The sequence below is a fragment of the Coptis chinensis genome, chromosome 3 (genome assembly GCF_015680905.1).
Source record: "Coptis chinensis isolate HL-2020 chromosome 3, ASM1568090v1, whole genome shotgun sequence".
NCBI lineage: Eukaryota > Viridiplantae > Streptophyta > Magnoliopsida > Ranunculales > Ranunculaceae > Coptis > Coptis chinensis.
This window is the reverse complement of record NC_141458.1, coordinates 55,450,195-55,466,768: the sequence shown is the minus strand read 5'-3', so window position 1 is coordinate 55,466,768 and position 16,574 is coordinate 55,450,195. Positions and strand designations below refer to the sequence as shown.

Here is a 16,574-nt window from a genome sequence, read left to right as displayed (position 1 = left end):
GATTGGTAGGAACGATCCTCGGCAAAAGACAAAGTCGGCGACATCGGACTTCGATTAATGCGCACCTTCTCTGGATTTTGCAAGCGAATGAGTGTCATTTCTGCATCCTCGATGTAATTTTTTGAATGTGATTAAAGGAGTGGGAAAGAGCATGGCGCCTCTTCCGATATTGATCACTAAGATTATGCTCTCATTTAGGCTTCATCGCTAAATCTGCTCTATTAAAGATCAAATTGTATTCTAATGCAAGTATTTATAAGGAATGCATCCAAGAGACTTGGCGTTGTCTGCCGAGAGAATACTGATTGGAGTCGAATAATGAAGGCGAAGATATGACATGGTTGGTTGAAGATAATTTCGATAGTCATACTTCTAATTTAGAATGAAATGATAATGCTGCAAAGCGGGTTCGCGATCACGGTTATCGTGTATGCAGTGAAGATATCCGACATAGACAAATTGTAATTGAAATAAGCAAAGCGAACTTTCAGGCGAGAGTTGAAATGCTTTCGAAAGGGGTCGAGAAGATATCTTGTCTAACTTGGAGATTATCCACCCGAATCACCGAAGCCCGATTATCTGATGCTCAAGACCGAGATGGAAGCCGCGGCTTGTTCGGGATAGAGATGCTTCGGCGTATGCCACTTTCGTGGATGAGTGCGTCTCGGTGAGTCGAGAGGCATGGCGTCGTCGCATCGGGCGAATGGCTCAAGCCATTCTTAACCCGCAGAACCGATCTCCATCTCGGGGACCATCTTCTTCCTGCCCCTAGGTGTTCACCATCAGTTGTCCTGTTATTTCATTGTTTTATTGTTTTGTTAGTGGAATTTTATTTCCAGTAGTTAGATTGGAATATTAAGTTGTTTGTTTTCGATTGCTTGGATTTCATATTATTTTAATATAATTTATTTTGATCATCTTTAAGTAAGGTTGTCTTGGAGTCAAAGTTGAAAATTAGGCCGATATTGGCATATCTATGATTTTTTTGTAGTGGTAGCATGATATGTAGTAGAGTTTAGAAGTTACTATTCTAAACCAAGTTTAAAAGATACCGGGGTTGTTAGGAAATCAAAACTATGGTTAGTTTCCGTTTTAGGGTTTAGCGAGTTTTCTATTTCCGGAAATTGCCTTAAAAACAATTTGGCAACTTGCCGATTCGTTTTGGTAACCCGAACCTATTTAAACTTCCATCAATCTACACTCTCGCAACCCATACTACACCCCACAATCATCTCTCACCTTTCACTCCAAGCCTTTTCTGCTTGTTTTTCTTGTAAACACCGTTTACGCACTTCTACGGCCTTTCGCTTCGATGAAGCGCGCTGCGCCCTATACATGCCATAAATTTTTTTTTTTTTTGTCGGCGCCCAGCGCCAGCGACTTCGCCTACTAACACCTAAAATCGAAAAAATCTCCGCGCCCAGCCGAAACGACCAGCCCAAACACTGTAATTCCAAAACCTACGAGCGCTGACTTCGCTGGCCTGCCCAGCCCTCCTCCGTAAGCATAGAAAATTCAGATTTTCTGGGGTTTCTTCCAGTTATCGCAGCTGTTCTCTGAGTAGTTTTTTTTTGACACCTCCTATAGTGATTCTGAGCAGTCATTTGAAGACTTGATGGGACCGATACCTATGGAGCATCGTTCCGGCGGATCGATCGCGATTAGGATGGCGGCATCTTCCGGTGAGTGATGACGATTCTTTTTCACCTAAGCTAACTGAATTCTTCTATAATAATATTGCTTTTCTTTGTACCCGAAGGAGAACAAAAATTTCCCTTGCTATTGATGGCCGCGACTATGGAATTCAATGCCGCAATTGATAGCTTTGGTTTGGGGTTGCCATTACGACCTATGCACACACGTGGGGATATATGACGGATAACTTCATACCTATATGAATATGCCTATTTCCATAGGTATTATGGGGAGGGTGTTTAAATATCATGGACCAAGACCAATATAACATGCATGGTAGCCTATTGCTAAATGTAGGCCGCACCATGTTGTTCATCATGATTAACATTCTAGGGGGAACGGCAGTTTACTTCGCCAATAATACCGGTGGCGTTTTCCTTGCTTTAGGCGAGGGCGTCGTCGGTATGACATTCCCGAGTTTTAGTTCAACTACTAAAGGCGCGGCCATACCTTGAGGCATAAGTACCTTCTTATACTGTCTTGGTTTGCCACATTATCTTGTAACTTGCCTACCCATATTACCGCGATTACCGCAGTTAGGAAAGGGTCGAAACCATGAGACCCATCAATGGTAAGATCATTCAGAGCCATGACTTGGCGGGATGGCAGGTCTAACCACATTTGGTTGCCCGCACACCCATCGGACCAAGTAACACTAGAAAGGTTAGCACTAGTTGATGATACATGGCCAGGCGTGGCAAGTTGTTATGGCATGGCGGGGATGCGAAAGAACCTCGTATAGAAGAGGAGGATTACGAGTAAATCTTTGGGGTCGCGGGTAAGTTTTTAGTTAAGTTAGTGTCGCTTATGTCCCCGAAGCAATTTCATTCTGTTAACCCCATAATGGGTGGAACTCTTATAGAGTTCGTCGGTTTTTTATTTCCTATATTGAATGCGTTCTAACCTTGTTTTCGAGGATGTTTAAATTTCCGCAGCGTTCCAATGGTATTTTTCCTACCCTCTTTATTTAAATGCTTTGAGGACAAAGCATGCTTCTTGTTTAGGGGGCATAGAAACACGGTAATTAAAACATCTGCTATGATATAAATATGTATAATATCATTTGTTTTCTATTTAAAATTTCAAAAGTATTAAGATGGCGCCATCTAATCGGTAAGGACTTACTTCCATCATATTCACCACAAATTAATGCTTATTTCTACCAATTAATGCTAAATTCCTATTGTAATCGATGGAGAACAAGAATTCTCCGTCAGATCATGACTCCATTAATAAATTCAATAAAAAATGGTCGCTTTAGTTTCGTGATTACCAACACCTGATCCCTCGCCACATGGGCATATATGAACTATAATGCATACCTTTATGATTATACATATTTCCATGAGTATTATGGGGGAGGGTATTCCGAAAGTAATGGACCGGGGCGATATGGCATTGCCCTTGGTAGCCTTTCCCCAAACGTAGGCACCACCATGTTATTCATCCCGATGAATATTTTGGGGAATGGCGGTTCATTTCGCAAACGATCAAGCCGGGTGACATTTTCCTCGCTTTTAGCTGAGGGACATGCATGGAAATATGACATTCCCGAAGTTTTAGTCGCTAGTCTTAAGAGAGCCCAAAGCATGAGGCGTAAGTATCTTCTTATGCCTATTTTGGTAAGCATCATGCGTAGTTGTTTACCTATACCCGCGAACAATTCACGATTGGAAAAGGTTGAAGTCATGAGACCCACCATTGGGTGGTTCGCTCATTCTTGGCGAATAATGACTTACGGGGATGGCAGGTGCACCTCATTTGGTCGCCCTGCACATCCCATCGGACATAATAACACTTAACATGTTAGCATTAGTAGATGATAAATGGCGACAAGCTTGGCAAGTTATAATGGGTGGGCGGGATCGCGAAGGAACCTCATCTCTTTAACGAGGAGGAGGATGTTTAAGCGGGAGATAAGGTAAGTTTTTAATTTTTGTTATTCCCCAGCATGTCCCAAGCAAATTAATTCTCATAGCCCCATAATGGGTGGAACTCTTATAGAGTTAGCGTCAAGATTTTATTTTCCCTATATTAGTATGTTCTAACCTTTTGTTTTGCAGATGTCCCGAGGAATTTCGCGCATTTCCATGGTATTTTTCTACCCTCTTTATTTAAATGCTTCGGGGACAAAGTTACGCTTCTTGTTTGGGGGGGCATAGAAACACGTGTAATTAAGGCATCATTTTTTAGGATATAGAAATGTATAATATGCATTTGTTTTTCAAGTTAAAATTTTCAAAAATATAAATAAATAAGTTTATGCTATACACTTAGGGGAATATTGGTATTGTTTTTTCTCTATGCTCTTAACAATCTAGAAGTCTCACGTAGCTTTTGCATCAAAATAATTGTTAGAAACTTAGGTTAATATGTAGGTAATAATCTTTGCATCTATCTATAAATATATTACATGAGTATCTATGATTGTTAGATAAGTTTCAAATCTAAGGCTAGAGTACTTATTCTACAAATCTGCGGGAGAATATAGCCTAAAGCCTTATACGAAATAAACATTTGAGAAATGACACAATGCGGAGAAGTAAAATCGGATAGAGAAATCATATGTCCAATTGTTTGATCACTATGCCATATTCTAAGCTTGTGAATTTAGGCCCTCTTTGGATCGATATAGCCGTAAATTCAAACCTATGAATTATTTTCGCTTAGTAGCCCTCTAAGCCTTTCTTTAGCCTTTCATAACCCACAAATCCTTTACCCTGTTACAAAAAACAAAACAAAATAAAAAAATAAATAAAAAATAAAATCAACCTACCCAATCTAGAATAAGTCTAAGAATAGAATGAGGAAGAAAGAAGAAGAGAAAACCGTGTAAACAAAAGTTAGTTAATTGTTTCGAAAATAAAAAAAAGAAGTTTCCATCCAAAAAAAAAGAAAAAATAGAAATAGAAATAAAATAAAAACTCCAAAAAATAGAATAAAAAGGAGTTAAAAGCCAAAGAAAAGAAAAAAATATGGCTAAGGATGGAAACAAAGTGTAGAAAAAAGTAAATAACAAGGTTTTCTCTAAGTTACATAATATGAAGACTCTACTATCTCAGGACTTGTCCTTTTTGAATATCCATTTCTTTTCCTTCTTAAACCATCTCCTAATCCCCCCAACACCTAATAAAGACCTCTAACTCAATTAGGAATAGGTTAGTGTGATAGTAAGTTGCAGATGTGTTTGATCGACTCCGCCTCCTTTGTTGTCATTGAGATTGTAAGGTAAAGTGTGCCCACTACAATAATCGGAGTAGCTTAAACTCGAGCGAAAAATCAGAGTGGTTTTCGCCTTGACATTTATGTGAGGACCTACTTGAGGACGCTTATTCCGAAGTTTTCATAAACTAACCTCGCTAGGCATTTCATAGTATTACTCATAGTATTTATATTTGTATCATAGATGATTGATTATTATGCATATATTAGCTTAGGTTTTTAACTTGGTTATTCTTATTCATTTGCTAGTAAGATGTATAGATAGTTAGGACATGAATGAGGAAACAATAATTTTATTTCTTAGTCGATTTGGAGTATAGTTGAAGTTTGTGAGTACCTTCACTAGAAAACTCTCACGAGGTTATAACTCATTCCATTAGGGAATTCCTAGTGGTTTAAGGCCTTGCAGATATGGTCAATGCAATCGCGACTCTAGCTTAAACGAGTAGTTAGAACTCCATTTTTGGTCACTTATTCTAATTTCTTATCTTTGCTTGAGGACAAACAAAATGCTGTTTGGGGGTGGTTTGATAAGAGCCCAAAACTGTAGTTTTTAACCTCAGAATAGTCATACTTTTAGACCAATTATGTGAGTAATAATTAAGAGTTAATAATCGACACGGTTTTATGCATTTCAGTGTTTCAAAGTCCATTATGTGCAGAAATGTGCCACTTTAGCCAGATAAAGGAGCAAAGGTCGGTTACTAAGGAGTTCCGTGATTAAAGGCCAAGATTCAAGAAGACAAAGCCTTTCTAAAGCCCGGTCAAAAGCTGAAAAGTCGACGCGCAAAAACAAGCACACAGTCAAACAGAACTTCCCGAAGGTCAGATCTTTGGACTCAGACCTCAGAATAGGTCCTACCTTAAGTCAAAACGACCGACTCGGAAAGAGCTTTCCAATGGTCTAAGATTTGATCCAATCAAAGGAGAAGAAGTGGACGAAAATTCTGTTGAAGCCAACTGCAGCTGAAGAGGCTTTTTGATCGAAGATTGGGTTTTGGGCCCGATTCTTCCGCCCAAAACATGGCTCCAAGCCCATGCACGATTTTGGATCTGAAAGTATAAAAACCAAAGCTTAACTCTTTGTTAATGGTAGCTAGTTAGACCTAAAAATATATATATAATTCTAGATCTAGTTTTCAGTAGAGTAATTAAGTTTAAGTTCCAATTTCAATTCTTGTTTTAGATTAAGTCTTGAATCATTGTTCTTTGATTGATTAGATAAATAAAATAGTTATTTTATCAATTTCGATTTTTATCAGTTCAATTTATAGATCTAATTTTAATTTTGTTGATTATCATTTTCAGAGTTTAAGTAGATTGAAACATTGTTAGTTAAATTAGTTAAGTTAGAATTTTAATATGATGTGTAGTTATAATTCAATGGGAAATGATGGGTTGATAACTCAAGGCTAAAACCTCCATTAGAGGGGGTTGATGAAGCTTTGATGAAAACTTAGTGGTATAGTGTAGAAGCATTATAGAATCTATTCCACTCTAGAAGGTCGCGGATTCGCCATGAGAATAGGTGGACGACCTCACATGCTAGTTAGTATTTGGTAGAAATGCCATGAACACTAGGGATTAGAACTCAAATTCTTGCCGTAAGAGCGTGAGAATCGAGATACAAGAATCTATGCTAGGTTATTAAGTTGGATTCGAGGTGGATTCAATTCCCCCTCTAATCCTTTATCTAGATTCAAAACAATCATATTTCCATAGCATTCGTAGTTTAAATTCAACATAATCAATTTTAGATTGTATCGTGAGTATAACACCCTTCATAAAGCTCTCATTAGACTTAAGACCCATTAATTAGACTAGAAAAACATTCCATGCTAGAGAACTAGGAGTGGAATGAATTTGTTACTCCACTCTATTTAGATAGAATTGAGAGTAGAAACTTTGATAAATATAGACACGTAAATAGTTTTAGTTTACTTTACGTTTTGAGTTCATCGCTCATTTAGATTTGGTAAACTAGTCAAATATCATTTATCAATGACATACTAGGCTTTTGAACCACTTGAATGAAGGGTTCATCATCGATTCTTTCAAGAACTCCAAGAACTCTTCATCTAGCTTGGGTGAATATACAAAATCGGGAAGTCGGGGCAAGATCTTTAAGAAAATCATCGATTTCGTCCATTAATGACCAAGCTAGATTAGGATCCACATAACACCATATATTTTGTTTCCTCTTTTTCTGGCACTTCAATCAAAGCAGGGTTCTCATCAACTAGAATGATAGGCTCGTGAATATGTATGTTGGGCAAAATCTCTTTATTGGGAAGGTTTAGAAAATTATGAAGGATCTCAAAGGCAATTGGCTTAAGTTCAAATTTGAGGTTTCTTTAAAATGGTTTAGTGGTGCAGTCCTTAGAAATGGGTGGATATTTGATGAATGGAGGTTGGATTTCAAGAGGTGTTAAATTGGGATGGTGATGGTTGGGTGGTCGTTCTTAACATGATCTCGAGGACTCAGAGAATTCTTCATCTAGTTTTGGTGTTTCCACAAGATTGTAGTTCATATCTACAATAGTAAGGATGTCACAAATTTGTTCCATCCATAAGTCATTAACGGCCAAACTAAATTGAAATCCACTTTCCACCATAGTATTTACTCCCTATTTTCCATGCACTTCATTTTCTTTATCCTCTTTGCCTTGATCTTTAAAAATTTTCGCCATTTTCCAAATGTGTCGAGTCCAATACATGCTTTTGAAGTTTTTTTACCGGAGTTTTCTCATTTATGGGTGATGATGTTAAGGCATGTGAGGGAAACTGTGACTTTAGGCAGGTAGTCATTGTCATAAGATCTGGAATTCACATGATAGTCAAGTGGATGGTGATGGGATTTTAATTGGTCATTAATATCAAGACGGGCTTTGTTATAGTAACACTTTGTTTCTCTTGTTGGTTGGGTTCTGGACTGGTGGGAAGAATATTAGTCTCAGATGAGGCTTTATTTGAATTAGATTAGAGAAAACATATGGTAGTTGCTATTTGTTGAGTTAGTATTGTTTGTTTGGCCATTTCTGGTAGAGTTGGTCCGTGATGGATGGTGGAGCGGAATATGAATTTGATATGGATGGTGATGTGAATGATAATTGGTTTTGGGTGAAACTGCACTCTGACTAACCATATGGATATATGAATGGTGGTTAACTATTTGTGGTGGAACTCTATGAGTCGTCGACATGATTAGAAAACTCTTGAGTGTATTGGGTACTAGGAAAATTTGAAAATTGAGGTTCGTAATCGAAAGGATTTCCCGTAGTAGATTAGAATTCGGTATATGATGGACAATGGGATAACTAGTCATAAGGACTACCTCAAAAAGAAAAAGGTTCTTGGTTTGTATTGTAATTCCATTATGGTTGTGATGCATATTGATAAGGCATGAATGCTCAATCAATGATAATGCACAAACAGTAGAAATTCATTTTTTTGGATTTTTGTAAATATTTGTTTTGGTCTATAATTTACTATGCCCTGTTCAGAGGAACAGTTGGGCGTAAAACTAGGATTTTGGCTCTACACGCATCGAGGGAGAAGATCGCTACTTCACCAGATGGTGTGCCACCAAGAATCTTACCCACGGTATTTCTGAAGGAGGGGAGTAAGGAAGGTGGTTGGTCTATTGGAATCTAATAGTTTACTACTTTCTTTGTTCGTGCTAGATGTTTGTCCTGATGGACGTGACTAAATTGGCTCTGCTTGGTTGATTTTAAATTTTTATTTTGGTCTATGTAACAAACATTTCACAAAACATCCATTCTAAAGTGGGTCTTAACCCCACTTTTTGTTATTCTAGGGCTCGGGTTCAGCCTTAGCGTTAAATGTAAAGACGAGACTGAAATGTAAATCACACAATCATCTAAGCATACTTAGTAACACACAAGTATCCTCTTACACTTTGTAGCGAGGAGGTTTAGAAATTACCACCCAATGTGTGTGTAAACGACCCTCGGGATGAAGGCAACGTCGGTTGGCACTTGATCTGAGAATCAGGCCCAACCTTTCGAGCTTTGCCCTGTTTTAAGTTACAATAAAGGTTCACTTAAAAAGACCTGGGTTTTTGACAATTTATACAACTTTGCCTTTAAGGGATCAAACTTAAAACTAAACTAATATTATACAATTCTAATTAACTAGTTTTAGATTAATCCCTTAGATTAACTAGAGTTAACTGGACTTTGAGTGTTGATTACCAAGTTGATTTATAGTGTGTGAGCTATGATTCTCTCCTTGCCTCACACACTTGGACTTCCCAAGGCAATTAAAATTATAATCCCTTGGTAAGTGTATAACTTTAACCAAGTTTAACTCATGTTCATCATAAGAAATCAATCAAAACCCATTTTTCCTAATTTTTATTCATTTTTCTTTTTAATCCTAACTATTACAAACAAGTTACCCTGATTTATCCTACTATATTACAAAATCTGGGATCGATGTACCAAACACATCCAAAAACTGGACCCATGTCACTGGAGGTGATTGGGCGGTCGCCCCTTGACTCAGGCCAAAGTCGATCATCTTCCAGCTACTTCTTCGGCTCCTCTTCAAGTTCTTGTTTCCACACCCTGATTTGTAAGAAAATTGATTAGTAACGAAATAACAGCGAAATAAAATGACAAAAAATAAAAGAAATAGAAATGAAAGGGTGAGAATGGTGAGAAGGGTGCTTCATCCTTAGGTGCTCAACCAAGCTCTTCTCCTCTTTCAATCCATGACGGCGACGTCATTTGAAGTTGTAGCATTGGTGGAAAGTATACTTCAAAGATTTGTAAGAAGTTGAGGTTCATCCTAGATTGTTTAAAGTTGAGAGATTGGGAGATTGGGAGTTTAGGAAAGAATGTAGACTCTTAGTTTAGGACTTGCCTAGTTTAGTTGTGAATGAAAACATTGAAAATCAAGTTGTTAAAGATTGAAATGACTCAAAACATTGAAAGCAAATGATTTAATGAAAGATTGAAACAAGATGCAAGGAAATATTGATTGATTGAAATAAACAAGATTGAAATACAAGAAATAAAGAACAATAAAGTAAAACTTGAATTGAAAAACAAGACTAGGAAAGTAAAATAAACTAAATAGTTTGGATCCTAATATAATGGATGAGTTCTCTCTCCTTTGCTTTTTGATTATAGACCCCCACTTTTACCATTTACAGATTTGCCCTCATCCATTCTAAACTAGACACCTCACCCCTTTCACTTTTGCTTTTACTTTTACTTTTGCTTTTGCTTTTGCTTTATGGGTGCCTTCTTGACTAAGGTAGGTTTAAGGATAAGTCTTCATAATTTGAAATAATGGCCTCCTTCTTTGGTCTTCTGATTTGAGCCCTTTGACTGTTCACTTTGACAGTTGACTTTGACCGGTTGACTTAACTTTTTCAACACTTTTCCATAACATCTACTGGTCTTCATAATAAGCGTGATTAATGCTCCTTTTGGTGCTAAGACGCAACTTTTATGATAAGTGGTCTGAAATACTCCTGAACCGGAAAAAAGTAGTAAAAGCTATGAGTTGTCTTTTCGTTAATCGTAAGAGAGACTGTAATGCGGCAATAAACGGGTAATAAAACACATATTTGGGAGCTAACCAGCTATCGAGATGAGGATCTACAGATCACCAGGGTTTTTTCTTTGACTTGGTATCGAGATGAGGATCTACATATTACCAGGATATTTTGTTTTACCTGTTATCAACATATAATTCTAGAAATACGAGGATTTGCGATATTTGTATAGATATTGCTTTTGGAAATATCAATCTCTTTATTAAGTGCATAACTTCGAAAATACATAATATTATAATACTCTTTATTGATAAAATGCTTTCAAATTGCTTACATTTTGAGGCTTTGGTAATATTACACCTTTAACCATTTTAAGTAATAAGCTCCATTGATTCCCATTTTGTGAATGATGTAAGGCCCATCCCACTTTTGCGGCCCCCTTTCTCTTTAGTTGCTTGAGTGACCATTTTCAAGACCAAATCACCTTCTTGAAAATGTCTTTCTCTCACTTTCTTGTTGAAAGCTTTTCTGAGCTACCGATGGTATATGTCGAGCCTTAATCTTGCTTGATCTCTTGTTTCCTCAAGATTGAAGACTTCTGCTGTCATTACTTCATTATTTTAGTCATTCATTAAGACTTTGGTTCTGGATGTCGATACCACCATTTCTGATGGAGTTACTGCTTCCATGCCATAAGCTAATGTAAAAGGAGATTCACCCGTGGCAATTCGAGGTGTCGTTCTATAAGCCCATGGAACGTTGTTTAATTTATCCACCCAGAGACCTTTCTTGTCTTCCAGCTTTTTCTTGATATTATCCATAATGGTTTTATTTGTTGCTTCTACATGCCCGTTACCCTGAGTGTAATATGACGCAGATGTGAAATGCTTTACCTTATATGATTCCAAGAAAGCTTTTACTTTTCCTCCCTCGAACTGTGGCCCGTTATTTGATATAAGGCTATGGCTCTTTTATGTGTTATAAGGCTATGGCCTCTACCCACTTGGTGAAATAGTCTGTGACCGAAAGCATGAATTGTCTTTTACCTCTTCCAGGTGCTAAAGAACCGACAATATCCATGCCCCATAGCGCAAAGGGCCATGGATTCGATACACAGTGCAACTCCTCAGCTTGAACATGTATAGCCTTTCCATGTATTTGGCATTGCATACACTTTTTAGCATAACAAAGACAATCTCTTCGTATCTGAGGCCAAAAATATCATTGCCTAATTATTTTATTTGTCAATGATCTTCAAGCTGAGTGATTTCCACATTCTCATTCGTAGAGTTCTGCAATGATTAAGTGTGCCTCCTCAGGTGATACACATTTCCAATGCAGACATCCAAGATTCTTTCGATATAGCTCATTATCAATCAATACATATCTTTGCGCTCCAGATTTGATTCTTCTGGCCTCATTTTTGTCCTCTGATACTTTACCCTCAAATAAATATGATATATATGCTTCATTCATGACACCCCCAATGTGTCAATTTCCATAATCTCTAGTTCTTCGACATCAATGCTTGGCCTCTCTTGGACGCCAATGTGCAAAATGCGACCCTCCATGTTTTTTAAAATCCATTTGTCAAATAAGCCGTATGGCGTCAGTGATGCCTGTTTTCATTTCTATTGAGGTGTTGAAGCCTTATTTTATTAAAGTCTCTCAACTTTATTTTTATAAAACTCAAGTAATCCACCATGTTATCACATTTTGCTGAATATCCTCCATTAATCTGACTGTCACCAGCATTGAGTTGCTAAAAATTGATAATTCTTTCACTTTGAGAGATTTGGCCATCGAGAGTAAATGATTAAAGCTTCATATATTCAGCCTCGTTGTTCGATGCATGGAATCCTAATGTCACTGCTATTTTAAGCCTTTGATTTTCGAGTGTAACCAATACAACCTCGATGCCACATCCCTTACTCCCAGATGATCCATCGACAAATAGTTTCTAACCATTTATTCGACTTCAAATTCGTTTATTAGTACCAACCATTTCAACATTCTTCCAGAATTAGCAGTTTTTGCTAGAGTATGCTTTAATGGGAGATTCATCATAATGATCACAGAGTGCGATTGAAAATATAAAAAGCCCGGCCTGCGAGATGAGAATAAAAGCACTGAGTGTATTTTCTCACGGTCGAATAATCGGTCTCTACCCAAGCATTGTTTTCCTTTGAAAATACACCGATTTTTCAACACCATTTTCAACTTTCACCAACACCGAACTTATAGCAAACTCAAATACCGCTAAATGGAGAAGCAAACTTTCTCCCTCATCTGGCTTTGTAAGTGTTGGCATTTCTTGCAGTTATTTCTTTAACTCCAAAAATGCTTCTTCACAATCTTCATTTCAATAGAATTTAGTATTCTTTTTAAACAACTTGAAAAAAGGCTTACATCAATCAAAAGTTCTGGAGATGAATCTGTTGAGAGCAACTATTCTCCCAGTCAACCTTTGTATTTGCTTTCTAGTTGTTGGTAATGGCATCTGCTAAAGTGCTCGTATCTAGTCTGGATTAGTGTCGATACCTCGCTTGATAACAATGTACCCCCAAGAATTTCCCAGAATTGGGGGCCCGAAGGTACACTTCTTTGGATTAAGTTTCATGTTAAATTCTCTCAGTATTTGAAATACCGTATCGAGATCCTTCACATGGTCTTCAAATCTCATGGATTTTATCACCATGTCATCAATATACACCTCGATGATTCACTTAATGAGCTTTTTAAACATTTTCTCCACTAACCTTTGATAAGTAGCTCTTGAATTTTCAATCCAAATGGCATTCTAATGAAGCAATATATGCCTCCATTTACAATGAATGCCATTTTGAGTTGATATATAATAGCCATTAAAATCTAAAAATATCTTGAATATCCATCGCAGAAACTGATTAACTCGAAACTAGCTATTTGGTCAACCAACTCATCTTCCTTGGCATCGGATAATGATCTTAGGGACATTTCTTATTTACATCGGTAAAGTCGACGCAGATTCAAACTTTACCATCTTTCTTGGGAACTACGACTATGTTCGCCACCCATTCAGAATGATTAACTTCTCTAATTATGCCATTCTTTAGCATCTTTTGTATTTCGGCTTGCACCGCTTCTTTATACATTGATCTAACCTTTCGATACTTTTGATGGACAGGAGTTGCATTTTCTTCCATATTCAGCTTGTGCAAACAAATAGCTGGGTCGATATCGATGAGGTCCGACATTGACCATGCAAAAACATCCTGATTCTCTTTTAAGAAGACCATCAACTCATTTTTCATATTGGAAGACATTTCTGTACCAATGAATGTATGACGCTCACTTTCTCCTTTGCCAATATCAATTCTTTCCACCGCCTCGATTGTTTTTCTTTCCCAGGGTTCTTCGTTTTGCTTTAGCTCTTGTGTGAACTTTACCTGCTCATGTATTTGCATATCGGTGTTGGTAGGTAAAGCTTGCTATAACTACTACCTAAAGCTTTCAAAGATGCCCCCAATGTCTTGGATTTTTCCCTTAATCATTCCCTTTACAGTGACAAAATTACACTTTTCTGACTCCGACTGATCCCCCCTGATTTCGTGCAAGCCACACACTATGGGAAATCTAATTACCTGGTAGAATGTACTTGGGACAGCATGCTTATTGTGTATCCACTTTCTACCGAGTATTGCATTGTGATCGGAGTGATGTTTTGTGACCACTTAACCCGTCTATCATGCCTCGAGGTCCTTCTTGAACTGGGCAATTTTATCTCTCCAACGGGCTTGGTAAAGCTTCTATTAAACCCAAACAGACTGAATTGTGGGGGCTTTAGATGAGTCTCATCGAGATCGATGCTTGTAAACACTTTCTAGAATAAAATGTTCACAGAACTACCACAATCCAGTAGTATCTTTTGCACATCATATCCAGAGATTAGTATAATGATTAATAATGCATTATCATGCGACAACATCACCTTAGACAAGTCATCTGGTATGAACATAATTGCTCCTGGAATGCTAGCCGATACCAGACTCTGATTTACTGGAATAAGCTCGACATTGCCCTCGAGCACTTCTTTTACCATTGAAATCTTTCTTACTTTATCTTTAAAGATTTTCTTCTGTGGTATTTCCCCTTTGTAGATCATATTTATTACTCCAAGGGGATTCTCGTGTATGGTTGCAGTTTCTGCGGGTCTGACATCTGCCATGAACTCTTGCAACTTCCCATCTTTCATCAGCCTATCAATTTCTTTTAATAACTGCAAGCATTTGTTTGTCTCATGGTTCTCAATCTTGTGGAATTGACTATAAGACCTACCTTTCATCTCCCTGAGAGTGTATTTTGGCCATATCACAAAATCTTCTTTCACGATCCTCTTTAATATATCTTCCGGTGTGGTATTGATGGCAACAATTTTTTTTAGATCCAACTCCTCTTTTAGTGTCTTTTCATATCTCGTCCTTTGCTGGGGATGATTATCTTGATTTGTGTAATTTTCTTGAGGCCATTTGTGATATGATCTCGAGGAATCTCGACTCTCATGTCGATCTCCATTACCCGCCTCTTTCTTTTCCGATACTTGTAGCACATTTTGTATCGTGGCTACTTGTATACCTTCTTCTACTCGAATATCTCTATCAGCTTTGTCATATAACTCTTGTAGACTTTTAACTTCCTTACATAAAATATATTTGTGCATATATGATCTAGGTATCACACTTGTTTGGAAAGCCATGGCGGCTATCATTTTGACTCGCCTAAACCTCTCGACTAATTGAGTTTTGGCCTTGAATCTTGCCAAGAAATCCTTCAATGGCTCCTTCTTTCCTTGTTTCAAGTGGAATCCAATCTTATCCTGACGCGTGTCCATTCCCATTCTTCTCCTTCCTTCTTCCCGCTTGTTCCTCAGAACACATGAACTTATCGCAAGATATCGACAATCATGTTGATATCTCAAATTATTTACGATATTCGGGATGGAATATCAGGTTGACGATATTTTCCCCGACATAAACGATGTTGGTAAAGGGTTGAACAAAACCATGCCGACTTTTGGGCCCGGTAAGTATCCGTGATACATGTCAATTACTGCGATAGGAATAGCAAGTACAAATTAGAAGGGCCTTGAGACTTTTATTAGAGCCTTTAGAGGAATCGAGGGAACAAATAGGATCCATTGGCGGATCACCGGGCGAGAGGTGCAAACATCTATGCAAAGCAAAAGTTTAAAGAGTTCCACACAAAAACTTTCCATATAGGAGGACAGAGACAAAAATGATGCCAAATCATTCTTTGTAGTAATCTGAGTTTTACACAAAGTTTGGTTATTTGTACTAATAATAAGTTTTCATTGTTTTGCAGTGAATATGTGTGCCTCCATTTCCCCCTACCACACACACAAAACAAAAAATAATATAAATTAATCAACTTCGAGAACAACTCACACAGTCACGCTCATGGAGCTACATTACTGTGGCAGTTAACAAGCCAGCCAGATTCACACCCCAATAACACCACATTCCTGCTACATAGCGAAGTTGCAAAGTTTCTCATTAAGAAGAGACATAACGGATTAACAAAGATATCCGACAAGGTTACATGCTTTATCAAAAAAAAAACAAGGTTACAAGGCTTCCTATAGACTATAAAAAGTCAAATATTTTTTTTTAAATAATAAGCTGGGGTTTTGGCCTACCCCTAACTTGCATTAATTAATTCTCATATTCATCTTTCCCTCCATATCTTTCTTTACAAGAGTTTGCAACATTTCAGACAATGGAGTGAAGATAATACAAGAGTAATCTTGCATGTGCTATGAAGGGTCAGCCAAGGATGCCAAGTGATCCGTTGCCCTATTAGTTTCTCTAAAAACATGTTTAAATTCTATAAACTCAAAAGACAATCCCATTCTCTGAATGGATGCTACCATATCTGCCATCTGCCATATAGGAGTTTCTATCTTCGTTATAGCATGAACTGCTTTTAATGAATCAGACGCCACTAAAACTTTTGCGATACAAAGTTGTATACATATATCTAACCCTTGATGTATGCCAGTTAGCTCTTGGTATAGGACAGAGTTATTTAAACTACTTCCCATGTATGCCATTAAAGTGTCTCCATTGCTGTC

The 16,574-nt window shown here is 37.6% G+C and overlaps 1 protein-coding gene across 1 annotated transcript; it reads right to left on the bottom strand.

Moving 5' to 3' along the window:
• Nucleotides 1-14,306: 14,306 nt before the first annotated feature.
• LOC147510075 (uncharacterized) lies at nt 14,307-15,320 on the bottom strand. The gene has a single exon (XM_086597998.1). It carries the CDS (start codon nt 15,318-15,320, stop codon nt 14,307-14,309), a length of 1,014 nt encoding a protein of 337 aa, XP_086454124.1.
• Between the last annotated feature and the right edge of the window lie 1,254 nt (nt 15,321-16,574).